Raw genomic sequence first — 26,486 nt, forward strand, 5'->3', positions numbered from 1 at the left:
AGCACATTACTCAGCAGACAGAAATAGGTGCTGATGGGATTTGAATCAACACCAACTAGAGGAGAAAACCTCAAATGGTGACATGAAAAACATGGCAAACTAGGCTTCTCAAGGTAGTCTCCTAAGGAGGTGTAGTGGCTGTCTATATCACATATCAGAGTAGAATGTTTAACAGCAGTGGTGAAGTCTGCAGGGAAGAGATAGCGGTGCAGCACTTGAGTACAAATGGTGGACCAACACATTGACTTAAATACTGCAAACCTCCCAAAATAATAATAGTTGTATGTAATCAATAAAGTGGAATAATTGCTTAGTGGAAATAAGAGAAAGCAGAAATAGGGAAGATAACATGTGGGATGGATAGCAAGCCATAGCATGATGGCAGACAAAAGCTTAATGTTGCCAATTTATTGTCAGTGTAATCAACACAGAGATAGTCAGATTGTATAAAAATGCAAGATCTGATTGTCACCCACAAGAAACATAAAATAGTACGACCTATAATCAACACAGAGGCTGAGGCAGGAGGATTGTGTGTTCAGGGTCATCATGTGCTAGCAGTGAGACCCTGTGGCCAACCCCCATCCCCACCTGTTTGTTAGAAAGACACAATAGGTTAAAAGGACCTAAGGGAGGGGGAGCACTACTCTTTTAACTAGTCTCGAGGAAGGAAATTGGAGTCACACTGATTAATGTCAGAACAAAGAAGATTAGCAGAGATAAAGAAGGTAATTTCCTAATGATAGGAGAATTAATTAATCAGGAGGACATGACACATGTGCACACTGATCTGCCTAATCACAGACTCCAGCCTTCTGACATTGTGACACCATGTCATCTCCAGAGCCTCACTGAGAACTGTGCCGATGAGTTACAGAGAAAGAAACCGCAAAAAGGAAAAAGAGAAATTGCAGAACGTTTTAATAAGTCTACAGTTTCATGTCGTGCTGCATTTGCAGCTGTTCTGGGCTTGTACATGGCTCAGAATCTGAGGATTGGACACCTGATTAGAACTATAAAATAAGTAGACAAGAGCTTGGGGATGACTTGGTCGATAAAGATGCTTGCTGTTGAGAACAGACTTCCACGAGGTGTCTCTGACCTACATACACATACACGCCAATTAGTTGTGTACTCAGCCTGGTGTATGCAGTGGTGAACAAGAGACCTGTCTCAAACAAGGCATGAACTGACTCCCCCCGCCCAGGCTATTCCCTGACCTCCACACATACGACCACACAAACATACCATACACACCTACATACATACACAGGCACAAGGTTTAAAAAAAATTGAAGGAATGCAGTAAATATAAACAGCAAGGGGAAAAAACACTAAATGATTGAAATACATGAACTAGAATCTATGATAACGGTAGAAAAAAATTAGTAAAATCAAACATTGTCTTTGAGGGCTGGAGAGACAGCTCAGCCTTCAGAACTTGCAGAGGAGCAAGGTCTCTGCTCTCTCCTGTCTTCAAGGAGTTTGGAATGAGGGAGAAACATCAATAGTGTATCATTCTGGCCTTGGTCAGCTTGAGTACTGGCTGCTCTTCACTTCTCCACCAATAAGCTAGGGACAGTATGCTGAGGCCTGCACCTAGGAGTCATGGCTATGGTGACCAGGATAGTGGTAGGCACTGCGGGTTGTAATACATTGTGGTGACTAGTTTTGGATATGACAGGTCTATTCACCTGATGCATTAAGAATTTTTTTTTAATTTTGAAATTTCTTTTTAATTGTCAAATAAATTATATTTATTTATTTTGTCAAATATGAAGTTTTAAATATTTATATATTATACAGTAGCTATATTGAGCTAACTTCTTAGTCTTCACCCACCTAAAAAATATTAATTCCCTTTGTTATTTCTATTCTTATTATGTTATTGTCAACAAAATTTTTATTTATTTTGTGCATTTATATGTGTGTATGGCATAGTGTGTGTGTGTATGTGTGTGTGTGTGTGTGTGTGTGTGTGTGTGTGTGTGTGTAGATACTAGAGATTAAACGTAAGTCAGCAAATGGCTATCTGCTGAGCCATCTCTCTGGACATATTATTTTTGAGACAGGTTCACTGTGTTCTCAGTTCTCTTGCCTCCCCTTTCCTAGAGCTGGGATTATGGGTATGTACCGTATTGCCCATCATCATCACCACTGGTCTTGGATGAGAATGTGTGTGTGCTGTTGCTGTGAGGTGGCAGATTGGCCAGGAGACTCTGAGTAGCCTACATAGTATAGACACCAGCCCAAGGGAACAAGTGACAACTAAGCAGCTTGACTTGTTTTTGTTTTGCTGGCCTTTTCTGCCCCAGGTGGACAACCAACTCATTGGTACTACTCAGCCCTTCATGCTCTATGTGACTCCCCTGAGCAATGAGAATGAGGTCATTGAGACAGGCCCTGCTGTGCAAGTCAATGCGGTGAAGTTCCCCAGTAAGAGCGCACTGACCAACATCTACAAGGTGGGCTGGCAGGGAGGCTGGGGGCAATGGCATGTAGAGGCACACTTGCTGTCTCACAGCGAGGTTACAGGGCAAGCCACAGCACAGTGTGTGCACAAAGGTGGCTCTCAGGGCCGAGCCACGAGGGAAATGTTAGGAGCACCTTTTCATGGCACTCTTTATCCTTAGTCGTGGTTTCAGTGCCCTTGGAGCTGAACCTTGGGTCATACTGAACCCGCTGAGGCCAGGGTCTCCATTCCTAAGGGAAGCAGTGCCTTGTAGGCCACTGCGATTAGGGACCAAGTAGTCTGGAGGTACTTCCAAAGCAGTGTGAGAGGTCTGACCTTGGAACAGACAGCATGCTATGTAAAATGCTATGCTTGGACTTTCAGCAGAGAGGTAAAAAGAAGAGCTCTCTCTGAGCTAGGCAGAGGCCAGCTGTGATAGCAGAAAGCTGCAAAAGTGGGAGCCCTCTTTCTGGTCCTTTGTCACCAGTGCTGATGGGACCAAGCATAAAGGTGGCAAAGTATCCACTGAACACCAGACTTCTGTTCACTGTAACAAGGCAAAGAGAGGTGAGCCACATGTGGTTTGTAATTAACTCACACAGGTAAAGAAGCCATGTGCTAGGATCTTGATTTGCTGTCCAAGCTGATCTGCAACTCCTGAGCTCAAGCAAACCTCTTGCCTCAGCCTGCCTTAGTAGTTGGCACTGTGTTGTCACTGTGCCTGCCACACTGGATCTGCTTACTGACTCAAAGAAAAACTGCTTTAGCTCTTGCCTAAAACCAGACTTTCTTCCTCTTTAGCATCTCATGGTCACAGCCCAGAGGTTCACAGTACAAATCGAGGAGAAACTGCTGCTCAAGCTACTGAGTTTCTTTGGCTACGACCAGGCAGAATCAGGTAAAGCTGTACACTCTACACTTTTGCCTGAGATTGGTCCACAATGTTGTGTTAGTCTCCGCCAACCACACTGGCTGTGCCTCCTAGCCTGAGCTAGCAGGCTCAGATTTGCAGTTCTGCAGCTCCCTTCCAAAACTGCTTGTGTCTGAGTTAGGTCCACAAACTAGGCGGCCCCGAGGGAGTCATAGGATCCCTGAGGGGGTCAGGGTTTCCTGGAGTGTCTAGCAGCTGGCTAGGAAGCAGGTTCTGTTCCTCTGCTCTCTCATAACAGAATGATGAGAGTCATTTAGCAGGCCACTTGGTTTATGAAACCAGCTCAGGGCCAAGGTTTCAGAAATGACTTTTTGGCGGTGGCTTTGGTTTAGTTTGAAAAACAAAAACTGGCTAACCTCACTTGTTGGCTTTTGACATCTGCACCCCTGTGCCTTAATGCTATTACAAAGGTTTCTTGTTGCTGTCCTCTGGTCTTTGGAAAGGGGTCAGATCACTATCAGAAAGAGGACATTTCCTGCAGAGCTGGGAGAGTTCAGCGCTTGTCGCCTTAGCCTCTTCAACACAGCTCTTTCTCCTGCCTTTCCTTAGGACTACAACTGAGAAAGGAGCCAATGGTGCATACTTTTCAAAAGACTTAGTGTGTGTGTGCGTGCGCGCATGTGCATGCGTGTGTGCCCACGCACACATGTTTGTCTATCCTGTATGTGCAGATACCTGTGGAGGCCAGAAGAGGGGCTCAGATCCCCTGAAACTAGAGTCATAGGCCCTTGTGAGCTGACCAATATGGCTGCTGGGAAGTGAACTCAGGTCCTCTAGAAAAGCAGCAAGCTCTCTCAACTGCTAAATCATCTTTCCAGCCATTTGGCCAGCTTTTATTCTGTTTTGTTTTGAGATAGTCTGTCGCTGTAGTTCATGCTCAAGCTCACAATCTCCCATGCCTTCACCTTTTAAAACTTAAACTGAAGAAATGATGGTAAAGAGGCTTTTGTTCTTGTCTTTGTCTTTGTCTGCCATGTTGGCTAGAGGGAACATGTACATACAGACCCACAATGTGACAACAATATTTTTCTATTTTTATTCTAGATTTAGAGATCAGCTTTAAATCTTCAGCACCACAAATAAATAGAATGAAGCTTTAAGAATATTTAATTGGTCTAGGGATTTTACTCAGCGGTACAACATGTAGGTAGCTTGTCTGAGGTACTGTGCTGAGTCCTTGGGCCTCAAAAAGAAATAAAGTAAAGACAGAGACAAGAATTTCAGAGGAAGAACAAGGCCCCGTCTGTCTAGTGCTGTGCTTTCAGCTTTGGTCTGAACCCCGTTTGTTAGGAGTCCCGTATCCCCCTATGTGCCCAGCAGCCAGGCAAGCAGGCAGCATTCTATCTGGTTCCTTCCCAGGAAAATTCACTTCAGGTTTCATGTGTCACACTTTTCTTGTGTTCTTGTAAGTTCCTCTTGGAACTCTCCTACAGCATTGCACAGAGGACTCAGGCTTTTGGAAAGACCTTGTCAGCCTTCCATTACTTGCCCTCCATTTTCAGTAGCCAGTTCTGTTTCCTGAGTGTGGAAGGCAGGTATCCTTTGGAACATCCTTCGGCTTTGAGTAGAGTGATGGCAGCTTTGACTGGAAATGTGCTGAGTAGCTGTGAGCATTTTCTCTGGTTTGCCTCTGGAGACATAGGAAGCCAAGGGAACCCTGCTGCCTGAGTGGATGCTCTGCATCCTCCCATGCAAAGAGTGCCTTGCGGTTCTAGCCCATGTCCCTCCCTCAGGGGCTGACCAATAAAATTCTGCCTTGACTATCCTGCTTCTGAGACTTGCACTGCTGGGGAGGATGCTACTGTGGAGATAGCTGTCCCAGCATCTTGTCAGGAATGTGTTCTTCATAGCATTGCTTCTGTTGAGAGTGTCCTCTTTGGTTCAGCCATTCTGCACTCTAGATTTATATGGCTTGGATCATAAGTACTAGTAATGACAATAATTCTGGAAAGTCCGTGGCCAGCAAATGAACCTGTGACCTTTGACTTTTCAAGATCCTGTGTGCTGGGTGGCACAGTCATAGGTTAACAGATGAAGCTAACCTAATCAAATTTACATTCGATAACCCATATACAACCTGCTTTTATATATAGAAATGCAACTGGATACTGTTTGCGATGCAGAGCCCAAAAAAACTAGGGAAGTGAGATGGTGGCTGTTTGTGTGGGCTTTTATGTGAGGTCACACAGGTTTGAGTCATGATGCCAACAGCTTTTGGTTTTGTTTTTTCCTTTTGCCTTTGGACCAGAGGTTGAAAAATATGATGAAAACCTCCATGAAAAGACAGTGGAGCAGGGGGGAACCCCAACTCGATACTACTTCGAGAATCTTAAGATCAGCATCCCCCAGATCAAGCTGAGTGTGTTCACTTCCAACAAGCTGCCGCTGGACCTTAAGGTGAGCCAATGCTGGTGCACTCTTGGAGAAGTGCGCACGTGTTGACTGGTCACTTTCTTTGTCTGGAATTAGCATCCCTGGCACTCGTTTTGTACCTTTCCTTTACAGGTGTTCATTAACTGGGGTAAGAATCATTTTCCCTGATGTTTGCATATAATGTTGCTGAAAATGAAGGCATTACTGAAAGGATGAAGCAGGATGATCTAACACTCATCTGCCCTTTGTAAAGCTCTAAGCTTATCTCAGAGCAGTAGAAACTTCATCCTTGGGCTTGGTCCAAGTTGTAACTGCGACCAAGATCGTCTTTCTCTTGACCCACCGCCCAGGTCTCTCTTGCTTTTTTCTAAGCATCTATTTCTACTGTGATGGCCGTCAGATGGAAGGTCAGCCATCTTCAAGGGAGACTTAGCTATCAGCCTGCTGGGCCGTGGCCTTGTACAGCTTCAGGACATAATCCTCCTACCAACCGTCTTGATCCATAGCTGATAGTTACAGCCTCAACGCCACCTTCATTTTTAGTGGCAAAGCATATTTGAAGGAAGGTAGTGGGCTGACATTCAAATCCAAGTCTACATCATGTCTGAGTTCCCCACTGTACTGTACTGGCCCCCTGGGACCTAGACGAGAATGTTGTTAGACTGTGTCTCCTCAGTGGTACCTTTGCTTAGTAGGTCGGGAAGCTGAAGTTCTCTGTTTTGTTTCTTCATCCTGTACAGTAGTAAGGTGATGCTTACTACTATACAGGAATGGGGCAGGTACTGTTAAAATGCCTTTCCTTTTTTTGATGCTGAATCTGCCTGCTCAGGTTGGCAGCCATTGCTTCTGGTTCTTCCTTGTGATGCCCTTGAAGATGGTTGTCCAAGCCTTCTTCCCTCCACTGTGCATCAGTGGCCACATTGGTCTGTGCTGCTTCTCTCAGGAGATGCATAACGGCTGCAATGTCTCCACAGAGGAACATCTAGATAGCTGAAAAAGTTGTGAGCCTGGAGTGGTGGGTTCAGATGCCCATGCAGGTTAGGCTGCAGGCTCTGCCTGGTAGTGCAAGGGGCCTTCAACCCAGAGCACAGTTCCATGAGGAGGGGCAGCACGGCCCACTGCAGCCATCACTGCTGTGGCTGGGGATTGTGAGCCCAGCACTGCCCAATGCTCAGGTTTTTAAGGAGAAGCTTGAAATCTGCATTTTTGTGTGGAATCTCCTGGTTTTTAAATGTTGGCAGTCAGTTCACATTTAAAAAAAAAATAACAATAAAAAGCCTTGTGGGCCTGACAGAACACATGTGTGGGCCTCATGTGCCACAGCCTGCCAACTCCCAGCTTCTAAAATAGACAGACCTGCAGGTGATGAGGCAGCTGTCTGCTCAGCCTCAGATTCTAGAAGAGGCTGGGATGGGGTGATGCCTTCAGTAAATTCAGGCAGGGGAGGGCCAGCCCGGTTCAGGGGCAGTGTCCTGGGAAGAGTGGCACAGTACCCTTCTCCTCTCACTGCCCTGCTACTTAATCTGCCCCAAAGTGGTTCCCAGGAGGCTGGAGATGCTTATAATTAGCCAGGGAGCGAGGGGAAAACCATGGGAAAACTACTGTCTTGCTAATATCCACAAGTATCCACTTGACTTTTGTGACCCTTGGAATGGGTTTGTTTGATAAAGTCTGTTCCCCCAGAACACTTGGCTCTCACCCAGCAAACCAATGCTAAGCATTTCCTGCAAGTGGAAGACTTCTTGATTTAAAATCGTCTCGTTAAAGAGCACAGACCCCCAGCATTCCTTTCAGAGTGCTCCCAGCAGAAGTGCCTGGTCCCCAGACCTGTGGTACCGATGCCATGTGTGCTCTGCAGCTCTACAGGTGCTATGTGTGCTCTGCTGAGGTGAGCTCAGCCCTTCATGTTGACTGTCTTCTTGGCATTCTACTAGAGGACTGTTTTCAGAGTACTCTTATGCAGACACCATGGCATACCTGTGTTTCAGGCAGGGTGTTGGGAATGGGAGTTGAGCTCTGGACTTGTAGAAGTCACCGTTGTTACCATACCTTGAGTGTTCTTCCTGGAGTTTGGGACTCCTAAGATAATACCATTTATTCAGAGTTTTCTAAAGAGTAACAGCCCTTTATTAGGAGCTCTTAGGAAGGGCAGTATGCTCTTTCTGATGAATATGGAATCACTAAACACATGTGCTTAGGAAATGAAGCCCTTCTCTATGAAGAGCAGCCACAGGGGTCTGACTCAAAGGTAAGCCTGTCTTAGAACTGAAGGAACAATTGCCTCCATTCTCTGGATTCCCAGGCAGGAGTGAAGCTGTCAGAAATCTCAGAGGGGGGCCTTTCCAGGTTTACACTGAGGGACATTGTTGCTAGATACAGTGTCTGTCTGGTGACTCAGACCTGTCTACATCTGCTATCTTCGTTGGATTCATGACTGACAAGAAGAGAAGCTAATATTCCATTTCATGGAGTCAAGAACACGGCTTCTCCTCCTTTCTCTTCATGCTTTGTATGGAGTTTGTATGTTAGTGATACCATGGTCATTTGAAAAACCAGGTAGCTTTTATATGGGGGTTTCCCCCAACTCCATTAAAGATCAAAAGATACCAGGGGGGTCTTTAAAAGTTTTCAGACGGTGCCTACAGCAGGCTTTTCCCATTTAGAGCATTGGGGTATAACAAAAGAAGGACCTTAATTGAGCAATCTAGTTTGGAAGAAAACCCACACTTTAATGGTCAGAGAGCGAGCGGGTGGGGGTAAGGGGGGATTTCAAACAAAGACACTATTTAAAAAGCCTAAAACTGTCTTCTGAAAGGCTTGAAATAATTTGTTGGGAAACTTCAGACCCTTTACTTTTTCCCTCCCCTCCCTAAATAAAAACCAGATTTGTTAAAAGGAAAAAGATCCAGTATTGTTAATTGTGTTTCAGAAAGTGCCAGAGAGGGAAGTAGCCCCGTAGCTTTAAACACTGTCCCCAAAGGGAAATCGGCAAATACCCTGCTTCACATAAACAGTCTCAATGTGCCATAAATAAACCTTTAGAGAATGAATTCCAGACAGTTTTGTTTAGTGTGGGATAAACTAAGAAAGGAAAGGACAAGGCCCAGGGCCTAGCTGTGATCTGAGGCCTAGTGGACAGGTATTTCTTCTTTCAACTTGGCGCCCCGTCTCTGGAAGGCTTCAGCCGTTTTGTATGGGAGGTGGGAGTGGGCAGTTTTCTATTTTATTAAGAACTTATGAGCACAGGGTTGCTTTCTCCAGAATCCATTTTACAACAGGAAACTGCTACTTGAGTAACTAAGTGTCAGTGCCGCGTCCTACTGTATGTGACCAGTCACTGGGTCTCTCCGGAGGGAGCAATTATACCAACAGGCTGGCCCTGTGCTTTTGCAAACAAGGGACCCAGGGCAGTAAATGACTAAGTGAAGACAGTTTCATTCCACTTCCCTGATTCTAGGATGGATGGTACCTGTTGTGAGGCCGTGGCAGCTTGGTAGAGGTCAAAGGGACCTGTAGCAGAGTACCAGTCTTTTTTAATGTTAGGTCTCAATGAGGAAGTTTCACTTCTTGCTTTGTTTCTAAGCTTTCTACCTTAAGCTTTTGTTTAAGGCTTCCCCATCGCTGAGAAGAAAGTAAAACTCACAGCATCGAGACCGTGTGCCCAGCGTCAGTCCCCATCACACTCACAGCATCGGTGAGACGGTGTGTCCCCCGTGTTAGTCCCTGACCTTGGCCTGAAGCTGGTAATGAAGGAGTTAAGCTAACTGTTCGTTTTCTTGTCAGTGAAATGGGGGAAACTTCAATACAGTTCCTTTGTGCCTACTTACTCTTTGGTGGGAGGCATGGCCGAATGAGTTTTGAGAAGAAATAGTGGCCCTCTCTGGCCTCTGTGCTTTCTACCAAATAAGTAGCTGTTGTTAAAAACAGCACATTCTAGTTTGGGATCTGCTCACGGCCAGTCTTGTGACTTTAGGTTGCACACTTAGCACATCTTCAGTTTGGGTGGGAGGGAGGGGTTTAGTCTGACCTTGAATTAGGTCTGAATCCCAGACTAGTTTTGAACTTGGCGAACTTCCTGCCTCAGTCTCCCATGTGCTAGAAGTGGAGGTGTAACCCCCACACTGGCATCTTTTTTTTTTCTCTCTTTTTTTTTTTATTGAGAAAAGGAAAAAAAAAACAAGTTTCTGCCTCCTCCCAGCCTCCCATTTCTCTCCCCCTCCTCCCAACCTTCTCTCCCTCCTCCCACCCTTCTCCTCCTTCCCCCACTCCTCCCCCCCTCCCTCTCCAGTCCAAAGAGCAGTCAGGGTTCTCTGCCCTGTGGTAAGTCCTAGGTCCTCCCCCCTCCGTCCCTATCTAGGAAGGTGAACATCCAAACTGTCTAGGCTCCCATGAAGCCAGCACATTAAGTAGGATCAAAACCCCGTGCCATTGTCCTTGGCTTCTCATCAGCCCTCATTGTTTGCCATGTTCAGAGAGTCTGGTTTTATCCCATGGTTTTTCAGTCAGAGTCCAGCTGGCCTTGGTGAGCTCCCAATAGATCAGCTCCACTGTCTCAGTGGGTGGGTGCACCCCTCGTGGTCCCGACTTCTTTGCTCATGTTCTCCCTCCTTCTGCTCCTCATTGGGACCTTGGGAGCTCAGTCCAGTGCTCCAGTGTGGGTCTCTGTCTCTATCTCCATCCATCACCAGATGAAGGTTCTAAGGTGATATGCAAGATATTCATCAGTATTGCTATAGGATAGGGTCATTTCAGGTTCCCTATCCTCAGCTGCCCAAGGAACTAACTGGGGACATCGCCTTGGGCTCCTGGGAGCCACTCTAGGTTCAAGTCTCTTGCCAACCCTAAGGTGGCTCCCTTAACTAAGAATTGTGCTTCCGTGCTCCCCTATCCAACCTTCCTTTATCCCAATCATCCTTTTTCCCCAAGTTCCCCCCATCCTCCCCTTCTCCCTTTCTCTCCCCATCTCCCCTTACCCCCATCCCACCCCACCCCCAAGATCCCAGTTTTCTCCCTGGCAATTTTTTCTACTTCTCATAGCCAAGAGGATAACTATATGTTTTTCCTTGGGTTCACCTTCTTACTTAGCTTCTTTAGGTTCACCAATTGTAGTCTCCGTGACCCTTATTTATGGCTAGAAACCAATTATGAGTGAGTACATCCCATGTTCATCTTTTTGGGTCTGGATTACCTCACTCAGTATAGTGTTTTCTATTTCCATCCATTTGCATGCAAAATTTGAGAAGTCATTGTTTTTTATCGCAGCGTAGTACTCTAATGTGTATATATTCCACACTTTCTTCATCCATTCTTCCATTGAAGGGCGTCTAGGTTGTTTCCAGGTTTTGGCTATTACAAATAATACTGCTATGAACATAGTTGAACAAATGCTCTTGTCATATGATAGGGCATCTCTTGGGTATATTCCCAAGAGTGGTATTGCTGGGTCCAGGGGTAGGTTGATCCTGAATTTCCTGAGAAACCGAAACACTGATTTCCAAAGTGGTTGCACAAGATTGCATTCCCACCAGCAATGGATGAGGGTACCCCTTCCTCCACAGCCTCTCCAGCAAAGGCTATCATTGGAGTTTTTTATTTTAGCCATTCTGACAGGTGTAAGATGATATCTCAAAGTTGTTTTGATTTGCATTTCCCTGATCGCTAAGGAGGTTGAGCATGACCTTAAGTGTCTTTTGGCCATTTGAACTTCTTCTGTTGAGAATTCTCTGTTCAGTTCAGTGCCCCATTTTTAAATTGGGTTAATTAGCATTTTAACGTCTAGTTTCCTGAGTTCTCTATATATTTTGGAGATCAGACCTTTGTCTGTTGCGGGGTTGGTGAAGATCTTCTCCCAGTCAGTAGGTTGCCTTTTTGTCTTAGTGACAGTGTCCTTTGCTTTACAGAACCTTCTCAGTTTTAGTAGGTCCCATTTATTCAATGTTGCCCTTAATGTCTGTGCTGCTGGGGTTACACATAGGAAGCGATCTCCTGTGCCCATCTGTTGTAGGGTACGTCCCACTTTCTCTTCTATCAGGTTCAATGTGTTCTGACTGATATTGAGGTCTTTAATCCATTTGGACTTGAGTTTTGTGCATGGTGATAGATATGGGTCTATTTTCATTCTTCTACAGGTTGACATCCAGTTATGCCAGCACCATTTGTTGAAGATGCTTTCTTTCTTCCATTGTATACTTTTAGCTCCTTTATCGAAAATGAGGCGTTCATAGGTTTGTGGGTTAAAATTCAGGTCTTCTATATGATTCCATTGGTCGACTTCTCTGTTTTTATGCCAGTACCACACTGTTTTCATCACTGTTGCTCTGTAATAGAGTTTGAAGTCAGGGATGGTAATGCCTCCAGAAGATCCTTTGTTGTATAGGATTGTTTTGGCTATCCTGGGTTTTTGTTTTTCCATATAATGTTGCTTATTGTCCTCTCAAGATCTGTGAAGAATTTTGATGGGACCTTGATGGGGATTGCATTGAATCTATAAATTGCCTTTGGTAGAATTGCCATTTTTACTATGTTGATCCTCCTAATCAAAGAGCAAGGGAGGTCCTTCCATTTTCTGGTATCCTCCTCAATTTCTTTCTTCAATGCCTTAAAGTTCTTGTCAAATAGATCTTTCACTTCCTTGGTTAGAGTTACCCCAAGATATTTTATACTGTTTGTGGCTATCGTGAAAGGTGAAGCTTCTCTGATTTCCCTCTCTGCTTCCACATCCTTTGTGTATAAGAGGGCGACTGATTTTTTTGGAGTTGATCTTGTATCCTGTCACATTACTAAAGGTGTTTATCAGCTATAAAAGTTCTTTGGTGGAGTTTTGGGGGTAGCCTATGTACACTATCATATCATCTGCAAATAACGAAAGTTTCACTTCTTCCTTTCCAATTCGAATCCCCTTGATCCCATTATGTTGTCTTATTGCTATTGCTAGAACTTCAAGCACTATATTGAAGAGGTATGGCAAGAGTGGACAGCCTTGTCGTGTTCCTGAGTTTAGTGGGATGGCTTTGAGTTTTTCTCCGTTTAATTTAATGTTAGCTGTCGGCTTGCTGTATATAGCATTTATTATATTTAGGTATGACCCTTGTATCCCTAATCTCTCCAATACTTTTATCATAAAGGGATGTTGAATTTTGTCAAATGCTTTTTCAGCATCTAATGAAATGATCATATGGTTTTTTTCTTTCAGTTTATTTATATGATGGATTACATTGATAGATTTTCGTATGTTGAACCAGCCCTGCATCTCTGGGATGAAGCCTACTTGATCATAATGGATAATTTTTCTAATGTGTTCTTGGATTCGGTTTGCCAGTATTTTGTTGAGGATTTTTGCGTCGATGTTCATGAGTGAGATTGGCCTATAATTCTCTTTCTTGGTTGAGTCTTTGTGAGGTTTTGGTATCAGAGTAACTGTAGCTTCATAAAAGGAATTTGGCAATGCCTCTTCTGTTTCTATATTGTGAAATACATTAAGGAGTATAGGTATTAGGTCTTCTTAGAAGTTCTGGTAGAATTCCGCATTGAAACCATCTGGTCCTGGGCTTTTTTTGGTAGGGAGATTTTTGATAACCGCTTCTAATTCTTCGCGACTAACAGGTCTATTTAGATTGTTCACCTGGTCCTGGTTTAACTTTGGTATATGTTATTTATCTAAAAAAGTGTCCATTTCCTTTACATTTTCCAGTTTTGTGGCATATAGGCTTTTGTAGTAAGATCTAATGATTCTCTGAATTTCCTCTGTGTCTGTGGTTATGTCCCCCTTTTCATTTCTGATCTTATTAATTTGCAAATTCTCTCTCTGCCGTTTGATTAGTTTGGATAGGGGTTTGTCAATCTTGTTGATTTTCTCCAGGAACCAGCTTTTTGTTTCATTGATTCTTTGGATTGTTTTCTGTGTTTCTATTTTGTTGATTTCAGCCCTTAGTTTGATTATTTCCAGTCTTCTACTCCTCCTAGGTGAGTCTGCTTCTTTTTTTTCTAGAGCTTTCAGGTGGGCTGTTAAGTCTCCAATGTGAGCTTTCTCTGTTTTCTTTAAGTGGGCACTTAGTGCTATGAACTTTCCTCTTAGGACTGCTTTCATAGTGTCCCATAAGTTTGAGTATGTTGTTTCTTTATTTTCATTGAATTCCAGGAAGACTTTAATTTCTTTCTTTATTTCTTCCTTAATCCAGGTATGGTTCAGTAGTTGACTGTTCAGTTTCCATGAATTTGTAGGCTTTCTGGGGGTAGCATTGTTGTTGAATTCTAACTTTAATCCATGGTGATCTTATAAGACACAGGTGGTTACTAATATTTTTTTGTAACTTTGGATGTTTGCTTTGTTACATACTATGTGGTCGATTTTCGAGAAGGTTCCATGAGCTGCAGAGAAGAAGGTATATTCTTTCCTATTTGGGTGGAATGTTCTATAGATGTCTGTTAAGTCCATTTGCTTCATTATCTCCCTTAAGTCTCTTATTTCTCTGTTAGGTTTCTGTCTGATTGACCTGTCTATTGGTGAGAGAGGAGTGTTGAAGTCTCCTACTATTAGTGTGTGCGGTTTGATGGCTGCCTTGAGTTTTAGCAATGTTTCTTTTATGTATGTAGGTGCTTTTATATTAGGGGCATAGATGTTCAGGATTGAGACTTCATCCTGATGAACTGTTCCTGTTATGAGTATAAAATGCCCCTCTCCATCTCTTCTGATTGATTTAGGTTTGAAGTCAACTTTGTTAGAAATTAGTATGGCCACACCTGCTTGTTTCTTAGGTCCATTTGCTTGATAAGCCTTTTCCCAGCCCTTTACTCTGAGTAGGTGCCTGTCTTTGTGGTTGAGGTGTGTTTCTTGTAAACAGCAGAATGTTGGATCCTGTTTTCTTATCCAATCTCTTAGCCTGTGCCTTTTTATAGGTGAGTTGATTCCATTGACATTAAGTGATATTAATGACCAGTGGTTGTTAACTCTGGTCACTTTTTTAGTCGTAGAGTTTGTGTGTTTCCCTTCTTTGAGTTGTGTTGGTGAAGGGTCTCTAGATGTCTGAGTTATTGTGGTCATTGTTGGACTCCTTGGTTAGTGATTTTCCTTCTATTACTTTCTGTAAGGCTGGATTTGTGGCTGCGTATTGGTTAAATTTGTTTTTATCCTGGAAAATTTTATTTTCGCCATTTATAGTGAACGAAAGCTTGGCTGGGTATAGTAGTCTGGGCTTGCATCCATGGTCTCTTAGTTTTTGCAGTACATCTATCCAGGACCTTCTGGCTTTTATGGTTTCCATGGTGAAGTCAGGTGTAAGTCTGATAGGTTTACCTTTATAAGTGACTTGGCCATTTTTCCTTTGCAGCTCTTAAAATTCTTTCCTTATTTTGTATGCTTTGTGTTTTGATTATTATATGGCGAGGGGATGTTTTTTTTTTTTTTTTTTGATCCAGCCTATTCGGTGTTCTGTATGCTTCTTGAACTTTCATAGGTATATCTTTCTTTAGGTTGGGAAAGTTTTCTTCTATAATTTTATTAAATATATTTTCTGGACCATTGAGCTGCACTTCTCCTTCTTCTACTCCTATTATTCTTAGGTTTGGTCTTTTTATTGTGTCCCAGATTTCCTGAATGTTTTGTGATGAGAGTTTGTTGGACTTGCTGTTTTCTTTGATCAGTGTGTTTATTTTCTCTATGGTATCTTCAGAATCTGAGATTCTTTCTTCTATCTCTTGTATTCTGTTGGTTATGCTTGTTTCTGTAGACTCTGTTTGTTTACTTAAATTTTTCATGTCCAGCGGCCCTCTGTTTGTGTTTTCTTCTTTGCCTCCATTTCAGTTTTCAAGTCTTGAACTGTTTCCATTATCTGTTTGATTGTTTTTCCTTGGTTTTCTAGGGTATCATTCACTGATTTATTCAATTCTTCAAACTTTCTGTTACATTTCTCATCCATTTCTATAAGGGCGTTTTTTACATGCTGTGTAAGGGTGTCAATCACTTTCATGAAGTCAATCTTTTCTACTTCTTCTTGATTAAGGTGTTCATGTCCTCCTGTTGTGAGGTCGCTGGTTTCTGGTGGCTTCATGTTGCTTTTCAGCTTGTTGGGTGAATTCTTGCATTGGCGTCTGCCCATCTCTTCTTCCAAATGCTCCCTTATGGATCTTCTTTTACCGGATCAGATCTCCTTGCCTACTGACGTACCTTCCCAGTGATGGCTCTCCCCAGTGTTGGCTCTCCTGGTGCTGAGATCAGATCTCCACGCCCAATGATGGCTCTCCCCAATGCTGGCTCTCCTGGCACCCAGATCAGGTCTCCGTGCTGGTTGGGTAGCTCGTAAACAAAGCACCTACCCTGCTTGGTGCAGGCAGGCCATAGAAACAAAGGAACTCCCGCCTGCTTGGGTGCCCCGAGGATTCGGACCCAGTCCCCAGACAGGCTGGGCTGGGTGATGTTATGTGTCGAAAGAGGGCAGTGGGGAGGGTTCTGGATGCAAGCTGGGTGGGATAGGAAGAAAGAGGCAGTATGCAAGGAGTAGAGGCCCTGCAGAGAGCCCAAGAAGCCACACTGGCATCTTAAGGATGTTCTTAGTTCCTAAAATTTTTCCTTTTGATATTACCAGTGCCATCCCGTGGTCCCAGACCAGTGTTCTTTCCCTATTTCTGTCTCTGTCTCGTCCTCTGTGTTTGTGCCATGTCTCTTCTGGCCCTCCTGCCTCTACTCTTGCCTCTTGGGCTCTTTTTGTAGCTGTTTTTGTTTTTGTTCTGCTGGAATTGTCTGATCCTAGCTGCCAGCCAGGTGTCTGTCAGGTTATTGGTCTTTTATCTCTTCTCATTTTACAAACTCTTCATGAAAGTCCTATCTTGATCAAAGTAACAGGTGTTTTCAAGGGATTAATTTTTATTTGGCTTGTGTGTTCATGTCCGTGTGTGTAGAGGCCAGAAGACAACCTTAATCGTCATTCCTTAAGAGCTGTACCTGTGTTTTGAGATAAGGTCTCCCTGACCCGGCCTTGCTGACTAGGGTAAACTGGATGGCCAGCATGTCCCAGGGGTCTGCCTTTTCTGCCTTCCCAGCTCCCTAGTGCTGGAATTACAAGTATTAACCATCATGCCGTGTGTGTGTGTGTGTGTGTGTGTGTGTGTGTGTGTGTGTGCGCGCGCGAGAGAGAGAGAGAGAGAGAGAGAGAGAGAGAGAGAGAGAGAGTCAAACATGATGGGAGCCTTAATGGGATGGAAAGGCTTTTGAAATCAAAGTATACTTACATCATGTCCCCCTTGCCTCTCTCTGACTCTTCCTGTGCACCCCACCCACCATCTCTCAAATTCATGCCCCCTACTTCTTTGTTGTTGTGTGCATGTTCCTAAATACATAAATATAATCTGCTCAGTCCATATAAAGTTACTTGTATGTACTTGATTTCAGGGCTGACCGTTGGTATTGGATTGCCGATTGGAGGCTGCGGGTTTGTGGGGGGTGTCTTCCCTGTGGAGGACCATGTCTCCTGCTCTCCGCATCCTTAGTTGCCTATAGTTCTTTCCTAGACTGCGGCTCCATAGGATTCCTCCTTCCGTGGTAGCATGCCTATTGGTATTATTATTGTTTAGATCTTGTTTAGATGTGGATAAAATATCATGGAATATAGCTTCTCTGATATTTCTAGATGAAATTTCACAACGAGCTTCCTGTTCTCTCTCACATGGGTGGGGCTAATTGTCAGCAGAAACTTTTTAGGGAGCCCATATCTTCTTTTTTGTTTAATTTTTGAGACAGGGTTTCTCTGTGTAACAGCACTGGCTGTCCTAGAACTTGCTTTGTAGGCCATGCTGGCTTTGAATTCACAGAGCCACCTGCCTCTGCCTTCCGAGTCCTGAGATTAAAGTCATGCACCACCACCATCCAGCATGAACCCATATCTTTAAGGATGGCAATCTTAGCTTCCCCACACTGTGGCATCATCAGAAACAACAGTGTAGGGGCCTGCAGGTCTCTTGAGGCTGGGGCTCACTGATCACATGGTCTTACTTCTGAAGCAAATGACAGCAGTTATTAAAGATTCTGGTGAAAGGAAGACTTATGGCAAATACACCAAAATAGATCCATTGAAGATACAAAGAACTGTGACCATTTCAATCTATAAAGGGACACACTGAACAGAAGGCGTACACGATGTTCACATAGAAAAATGGAGACGTTGTTGGTGATGTTAAAAGCCCCTCTACATTAGGGTAAGCCTTGTTACTACAGCGGAACACACTCGGTGATGATGTGAAGCTTCCCTTTCCTCAGTTGACTTATGGGTCATAATCCTGAGGACAATTCTAAAATTTTCTGGGTGAGCTTTTTTCCCTCAAAAATTTATTGTGGCCAGTACCCAAGATAGTCCTCAAGGAAAAAAGGAATCTAAAGCACTCACAGTTCGTTACAGGGTCACAGCAGTTAAAAATGGCAGCATTGTGGGGGACAGAACAAAAGGGAGCAGGAGCAGTCATGTGACTGTCATTGTGTGCTCAGTACTGCTTGGGAAGATACTGTCTGGAAAGGTGTGCGTGGATCTCAGGTCACATAAGAACCAAGCTTTCGGTGTCGCCATGTGAGTGTGACAAATGAAGCAGGCATGTATACTGAGGGTCAATGTGCTCACCTTTTATGGGCCAGCAGCTAGACATGCACCTAAAATAAATAAATAAGATGCCTACAGATTCACCCAAAATGCATGTCTGTGAATGCCATAACTTCTTCACTGCTAACTGTTAAAGATTTTCAATGGCTGGGTGTGGCGATGCATACCTTGTTCCTAGCACTCTGTAGCCAAAGACAAGAGGTTCTCTGTGAGTCTGAGACCAGCTTGGTCTACATAAAACTTGCAGGTTTCAAAGCGGATTTAGTTACCACGTTGGGTGCCACTCTGTAGTATGGAGCGGCGGGGCTGTGTCCTGCCGCCTGGCTAGCTTTACCCGAAATAATTACATGGAAACTGTATTATTTTAAACACTGCTTGGCCCATTAGCTCTAGCCTCTCACTGGCCAACTCTCACATCTTGCTTTAATCCATTTTTAATAATGTGTGTAGCACCATGAGGTGGCTTACCAGGGAAGATCTTAACCTGTGTCGGGTGGGAGAATCATGGCTACTGCTTTACTCTGCTTCTTTCTCCCTGCATTCTGTTCTGTCTACTCCGCCTACCTAATTTTCTGTCCTATCAAAGGCCAAGCAGTTTCTTTATTAATTAACCAATGAAAGCAACAGATAGACAAATGACCCACCTCCATCAGAGAAAGATTCAGATATCAGCTCATACATGCTCACACATGTGTATACCCTTGTGCAGTAACCATGCACACACTCACATGCATGCACACCACACAGGAACATGCAAGTGAAGATAAGAGGCAGAAACAATAATGGGCTGGAGAAATGGCTCAGAGGTTAGGAACATTGCCTGCTCTTCCAAAGGTCCTGAGTTGAATTCCCAGCAACCACATGGTGGCTCACAACCATCTGTAATGGGGTCTGGTGCCCTCTTCTGGCCTGCAGACATACACACAAACAGAATATTGTATACATAATAAATAAATATTTTTTTAAAAAAAGGAAACAAAGTAAATGTGTGTGCAGCTGCTCTGTCCCTGTGCAGTGTACATTAGACAAAAAGGAGATCTTGGCAGCCAAGGGTCCAGCAGACCAGAAGGGCTTCTGCCATGAGGCTGACATGTTTGCTGCTGGAATGCTGAGATGTGTGTGACTTCGGGTAATAGATTTGTACATCTTTTTTCTGTGACATTTTACCTTTGTAATTATAGGGGAAATGCTTATGTTTAAACATTAATCCATGACTCATCATTTATCGTGGGTTCTAGAATTATAGCACCCCAGAAAATCACCTTGTGTCTGAAGTCTGTACCTTTTTTCTTCCCTAACTAGGCCCTGAAAAGCACCCTGGGATTCCCACTTATTCGCTTTGAAGATGCTGTGATCAATCTGGACCCATTCACTCGGGTGCACCCCTATGAGACCAAGGAGTTCATCATCAATGACATCCTTAAGCACTTCCAAGAGGTGTGTGTGCATGCAGACAGGGAAGGGTGGAGTGAGGCAGGGGCAGCCAGGGCCAGGGAGCACCTTGGTTCTGGGTGTTGGGAATCTAAGATGTCAGAGCTCTGCTGTGCTGTGTGAGTCAGGTCTTGCCTCCCTCCCCACCCCACCCCCATAGATATTCTGAGAATCCCAAGACTAGCTTATGCACTGTTTGTCTTGTTCCTCAGGGCCGGTCCCCGGGCTTCCTTCCCTGGGTTAGTCACAGCTCCTAGCTGTTTAGTTGGTGCTTCAGGAACAGCGCAGGGTACTGTGTACCAGGCATGGCTGCTTTCAACAACCACACCACTGTTCTTAGCGCCTCTGAGATCTTGACCTTGAGTTGAACTTGACTTGTTTTTTTTTTTTTTTAAATCAAGCTGGACAGCTTCCATTTTGTATTTTTTAATCTAGACTGCACAATTCCAAATATAGAGCCTTGAGTGGATCATCATATCATGTAGAATCTGTTAGTTTCCACAGTCAGAGCTTACTCATTTCCTTCCCTAACTGGAGATACACATACCACCACCACCCCTGCAGGGACGTGCACAAGCAGGTACTCCTGGAATCAGGCATCAGACACGCAAAGGGCCTGGTGGGGGTTTGCTTGCCAAGTCGGGGACCTTCTCTCCTCGCCTGCTCCTGCTGAGCGCATACTCCAGAATCACCCCTCCTTGCTCCTGCCTGATTCTCCTAGTGGGCCTGGCGGGAAAGTCTGATGCTTGTTCATAAAAATCCCCAAAGACTCTTTCCAGTCTCACAGCTGCTTCCATTCTCCTAAGTGGCCTGGGAGCATATTTGTAACTGTATTGAAAACAGTCCCCCAGTGTGTATGTTGGGTGAGGTTTAGGGTCATTCATGAGAGGAAAGGAGGTCATTGGGGGGGTGACGAAGATTGAGAAAGTCATCATTGACAGGACTGGGGGATGAGATAGATCCCTGACCTCTTCTTGGGGACACTGGTGCTAATGTACCTTTCCTCCCCCCGTTCCATCCCACAGGAACTCCTCAGTCAGGCAGCGCGGATTCTAGGTTCAGTAGACTTCCTCGGCAATCCCATGGGCCTTTTGAATGATGTTTCTGAAGGGGTCACTGGACTGATAAAGTATGGAAATGTCGGGGGCCTCATAAGAAATGTTACCCATGGAGTGTCGAATTCTGCTGCCAAGGTAAGGGAATGCTGATGAGCTCATGGGATTAGCCTCAAGAGGCCTCTCTGTCACTGAGTTTCATTGGTGGTTAGCTGGCCCAGAGAAGCAGCACTCACCCCCTTTCCTTGCTGCAGTGGTTTGCCTTCCTCTGCTGCAGAGGTCGGCCAGCAGGGCCAGGGAGCATGCTCCAAAGCATGTATCTTTCCCCTACCCTGGCTCTGCAGCTTGCCTGGTCAGAACAGTAGTCACATGACCCCTGGGCTTTGTGTATCCTTCCCCACACCTACAGAATGAACTAGCTTTTTGTAAACATGAATTTGAGGGGTTGAGGATATGGCTCGGTGGTAGGACACTTAGCATGCCCAAGGTCTCAGGTATCATCCTTAGTACAAAAGAAAACCCCCCCAAACCAAACAGTATGAACTGAACTATGCCTTCTGTCTGAGATTTGCCAACAAATAAATCCCCACAATTCCATGGGGTCCAATAATACAGTGGCCCTGCAAGCCATGTGAACCTAGCTGTAGGAGGACAATGGGGCTGTTTTGTGACCTCATGGTTCCCTGGCATCTTGCTTGGTGGGCATTATGATGGTCCATTATTGGTACCCAGCAGTGGCTCTATGTGTGGAGGTGGCCGAGTGCAGCAGCTGTTCCATGGTGTATGCAAGTTGTCTGAGAGCCCATCTTGTTCCCAGAGAGCTTGCCTCCTTCCTGTTCCTCTCTGTGGAAATGTTGGGGGCCTCCTAAGAAATGTTACCCATGTGGACACTGTCCTGTCATTCATGAAAGAAACCCACGGAAACACTTATGGGTATTTGCTGCTTCTTCCTATGGGCCCGACTCCTGTGAGGCCCAGGGCTGCTGGGAAGAAAAATGGCTCTGGCAGGGCACCCCACCCCTCCGCTGTACCTCACCCCATTCTGCCGAGCAGAGAGGTGCAGCTGACTAGCTTTTCTGTGCTGGAATGGGTGTCTTTTTCAAGAGTGTCGCCAGGGAGGACAGTCTTCCTTGGATCAGTGTTTCTGAGGCTGTGATGGTTCTGGGTCATAGCAGAAGGGTATGCCTTGTGATTCAACACAGAGAAATCTCTTTCAGAAGAAGAAAGAGAATTTCTTAGAATACAACTTGGAAGTAGGTAAAGTCAGGGCAGGGTCTGAAAGGCGGCCCCCATCTCTTCGGAAGTCTTCCTTACGCTGCCCCCAGCCATGTATGTTACAGTATATTGCTGCTTGACTTCCAAGTTCTTCATTTAGTGCCTGGACTCCATGTCAGCAGATACCCTGCAATATTCTGTTGTAAACACTCTCCTTAAAGCTTTTGATTCAACTTGATTGATTATCGTACTTTATAGTGTCACCGCTTTTACGTAAGTGGCTTTCCGGGGCCAGAGTCGCTTGACTGCAAACCTTGTTAACTGTGTCAGCATATTTCATGAGTTCATCTTGTCTCCAGTAAGCTAACAGTATTGAAGTCACAGGTTACTGAGGGAAATTGTTCTCTAATTTATTTTAATAAACCCTGAATTTGTTACTAAACACTTGAGTCCATCTTGCTGCAAGACAGGAAAGCTCCCTCTTCACATGAGCTGGTCTGTCTGCTGACACCAGGCCAGACCATCTTCGGTGCGGCTGTATGTGTGGCTGGGCTAAAGCTTTCCATCCTCCAGTGGTTTTGGGGAGTTGAAAGCAGACCTTCAGGGTTGCCTTGTTGAGTTGTTTTGTCTGCTTCTCTGCATTCATGAGGGGGTTTAAGGAAATGCAGAGGACACAAGAATCAAGCTTGGGCCATGGGGTAGTATTTAGAGTGCTGAGTTCCAGTGAGGAGGAGGGCAGAAGGTGACCCCGCCCCTCACTGAGCTACTGCCAGCCACCTGGCTTTGCTCTGGTGTTGAAATCAGTTTGTTTGTTGTGATTTGGACCAAGTGCTGGTAGTTCTGTGGCTTTCTTGATGCCAGCAACAGTAAGAGAAAGGTGCTGGTACAGGGACAGAGCGCACCAGCGCCATGTGGCACATACTTTCCTTTGCAAACACTTACTGAATGCCTTTTGTCTGTCAGGCCTGTAACAGACGGCCCTTGTCACACACTGCCCTGCTGGCATTAATCTCTACCCTGCAAATCAGGAAGCCAGGCTTAAAGGACTTGGACACATTTTCAAGGTCAAGTGACTAAAAATGACAGGGTTGTACTAGATCTAACAGGGTTGTCCAGCTCTTTCTAACACTCCCCCACCAGCAATAGCTATCTTCCCTTGTGTGTCTAACTAAGGTCCTTTCTCAAGCACTTTAGAGAATGCAAACTATTCACAATTGCTAGCTTCCTACTGGAAGATTGTCCTGGACGCAGACATTGCTTTGTTAGCTGGTAAGTCTGCTGCTGTCCTGTCTCCTTTTGTCCTCTCACCAGCAGGCCTGGGGAATGGTGGCCTGTGGTCACCCTCTCTACATGCAGTCAGAGTTAGGTGCTTGCAAATGTGCCTTTGGTCTGGTGACATTGGCTGCCTAGGTAACCCAGTCAGGTTAAGCATTGCTAGTGCTTCCGAGAAGGGACTGAAGCTCAGATAAGGGCTGACCGCAGTTAGCAGACAGCTGCAGAAGCTTTCCTTTCCTGGATCACTCTTTTTTACTTCCTTGTGGAAATTCATTGTGTTCCTACACTGTATTTTGACCATGGTGTATCCATCCACCTCTTCCTCTTCCCACTCCGCCTAGTGGCCTCGATTTGTCTCCCTCCCAGCTCTGTCACCACCATTATTGTTGTTATTAATAACCCCCTGAGTTCAATTAAAGTCTAGCACTCAGGAGACTGAGGCAGGAGGATCTTGAGTTTGAGGCCAGCAGAGGCTGCTGAGTGAGATGCTGTCTCAGAAACCAAACCATACCAAGGTCCTGTTTGCAAGCATGAATTGTCATGGGTTTTTGCAACACTTGGAGATCAATGTGGGCAGGTAGAGATCGAGGCTGACCTTGAGTGACTTCTGCAGAGGCTAGCTAGGACCTCAGATGAGGTTTTCTCCCACTTCTGTTTGGGGCGGCAGTGTGCAGTTGAGCCATTTCCCTTCCGCTGATCCTTTGTCCCAGGAAACCAGATTTGGGACAGCTCAGTGCTCAGTGGACTTTGCTACTCCAGAGCTTCTTCTCTGACAGGCCCCAGTGCCCCAGTGCCTTCCTCATTGCCCGCCTCATCGCCCACGTCTTCTGCTGTGGCCTTGTAGCAGGCAGGGCAGCCCAGCTGCCTTTTGTTTAGGAACTAGCATTTGTTTGTGTTTGTTTTGCAGGCAGTATATTTATAGGGCTCAGACGAGACTAACACACTGTTTATTCAAGGAGAAAGTTAGATCTTTGCACAAAAGAATGTTCTGTGTGGATTCTGAAGGGGAACGACAATTTATGACTATGTCTGTTTTTGTCATTATGTGATTGTTCCATTTTATTGTCGAGTTGATTATCCCCATAATAGCTTTTCCATGTACCTATAAGCGAGAAGTAGGTGGATGGCTTCTCGTAAGCATTGGGTTTTACTGTGTTTAAGTTGGCATAGTTTTAAGTTGAGTGAAATTTGCTTCAGACAGTGATCTACCCCTTAGAGAATGTAGGATTTTCTGTTTTCAGAAACCCTTTGATCCCAAGTCACCTGAAGGATTCCTTTTCTGCCTCAGATGGGGTATATTTGGGCTGTCACATGCGGAGGAATTACTTACATGTTTACCGGCATCAGAGGTTTTGTTTAATTTTCCTCTAATAACCTTGAAGGCTAAAAGTTTAAATTCTGTGTAGTCAGAGGCAGCTTTGTGATGCTGACTGACCCTTCCTAGCTCAGGCAAATCTTAAACATCAGGGTGGTCAGCAGCCTGTTTGGCACCGCGCAGTGGAATGGTGGCATGAGAATCCCAAGTGACCAAGGTTCCCAAGCACAGCTTTGGCGTTCCTCTCCTTCAGCCAAGGAGGCAGCTCCCCAGCCAGCAGAAAGCAAATGACAACCCCTACACTTCCTAGTTCATCCCGTCAAAAGTGGGCTCCTGAAGTTGTCTTAGCAGTGAACAGCACACATTTCAGAGGACTTCACCTCGTTTCCTAGGGGTGCAGCTGTGTGGTGGAAGGGAGTAAAGCTGAAAAGATCAAAAATAAAAAAAGCCTGTCTACTCCAAAGAAGCAGGTTTTCTTTTTTTGGTTTTTGTTTGTTTCTTCTTCCCCTCTCCCTCCCCCCCCCCCCCCACAGGGTTTCTCTTGGAACTGACCAAGCTGGCCTTGAACTCACAGAGATTTGCTGCTGCTGGGATTAAAGGTGTGCACCACCACCACCCAGCCTAAGAAGCAGTTTTTCTAAGTGCAAAGATGGTTAATGCAAGAAATGTAGCTTAGGGGTCTGGAGAGATGGCTCAGAGGTTAAGAGCACTGCCTGCTCTTCCAAAGGTCCTGAGTTCAATTCCCAGCAACCACATGGTGGCTCACAACCATCTGTAATGAGATCTGGTGCCCTCTTCTGGCCTGCAGGCATACACACAGACAGAATATTGTATCCATAATAAATAAATAAATAAATATTTTTTTTAAAAAAAAAAGAAATGTAGCTTAATCAGGCTTAGTACAGCCCTTCCTGTCCTTCACACCAGTGTCTGATGTGCCTCAAGTATTGAGCCAAATAAGTTGAAATGAACTACACTCAAGTTTCACAAATTTTATTATTATTATTATTAATTTCTTTATTTATTTTGGTTTTTTTTGAGACAAAGTTTCTCTGTATAGCAGCCCTCGCTGTCCTGGAACTTGCTTTGTAGATCAGGCTGACCTCAGACTCACAGAGATCTGCTTGCCTCTGCCTCCTGAGTGCTGGGATTACAGGTGTGGCCACCATGCCCAGCTAATTTTTATGAATTTCTGAAGGACAAATCAACCGATTTTTGACAGTGGAAGATAAGGATCACTGTGTCTGGAAGATTTCATTTTCCTTAAGTTCTTTCTCCTTTATGATTGTCATGGCTAAGGTTTCCACCTATTATAAGAAGTGCCATTTTGGTCAGTATCGTAGTTAGAGTCACAGTGTGTAACCTGGCTATGGTCTTCAAACCCCTCTTCTGGTGCCTTCATCCTAGGAGCTGAATTGTAACCTCTGTGGTGCTTGACTACTTTAGCATTTCCAGGCAGCTAGAATGTCATTTTAAAATAGTAATGTTTAAGGGCTTGGAGAGGTGAATTGGCAGTTAAGAGCACTTACTGCTTTTGCAGAGGACTTGAGTTCAGTTCCCAACATGTACATGGTACCTCACAATCATCTATAATTTGAACATCAGGGGATCTGACACCCTCTTGTGGCCTCTGTGGACTCCTGCACTCATGTGCATGCATACACATACACACAAAATTAGAAATAATCTAAGAAAATAATATTTAACTTCAGCTCAGAATGCCTAAAACTAGAAAACATTGTATTACCTACTGTCAGTTAACAGCAGAATGTTGATTTGTTTTTCGCAGTAACTCTGTTCCCTTCTTTCTTTCCTCCCCTCGATCTCTCCCATAGACTTTGAAACTCTGTAGAGACAT

At 44.7% G+C, this 26,486-nt stretch overlaps 1 protein-coding gene across 6 annotated transcripts in view; it reads left to right on the forward strand.

Annotated features, from left to right (window-relative positions):
- Nucleotides 1–26,486, forward strand: part of LOC121447808 (vacuolar protein sorting-associated protein 13D) — a 227,914-nt gene that overhangs the window by 136,007 nt on the left and 65,421 nt on the right. For all 6 annotated transcript variants that reach the window (XM_041651068.1, XM_041651069.1, XM_041651071.1 and 3 more), the window contains 5 exons: nt 2,316–2,465; nt 3,254–3,350; nt 5,632–5,780; nt 19,640–19,774; nt 20,794–20,961. In XM_041651068.1, the coding sequence (XP_041507002.1) occupies nt 2,316–2,465; nt 3,254–3,350; nt 5,632–5,780; nt 19,640–19,774; nt 20,794–20,961 (699 nt within the window). The remainder of the gene's footprint in view (nt 1–2,315; nt 2,466–3,253; nt 3,351–5,631; nt 5,781–19,639; nt 19,775–20,793; nt 20,962–26,486) is intronic.

The sequence above is a fragment of the Microtus oregoni genome, unplaced genomic scaffold (assembly GCF_018167655.1).
Source record: "Microtus oregoni isolate MIOR12 unplaced genomic scaffold, Mior012 000005F_ref0000423, whole genome shotgun sequence".
Classification (NCBI taxonomy): Eukaryota; Metazoa; Chordata; class Mammalia; order Rodentia; family Cricetidae; genus Microtus; species Microtus oregoni.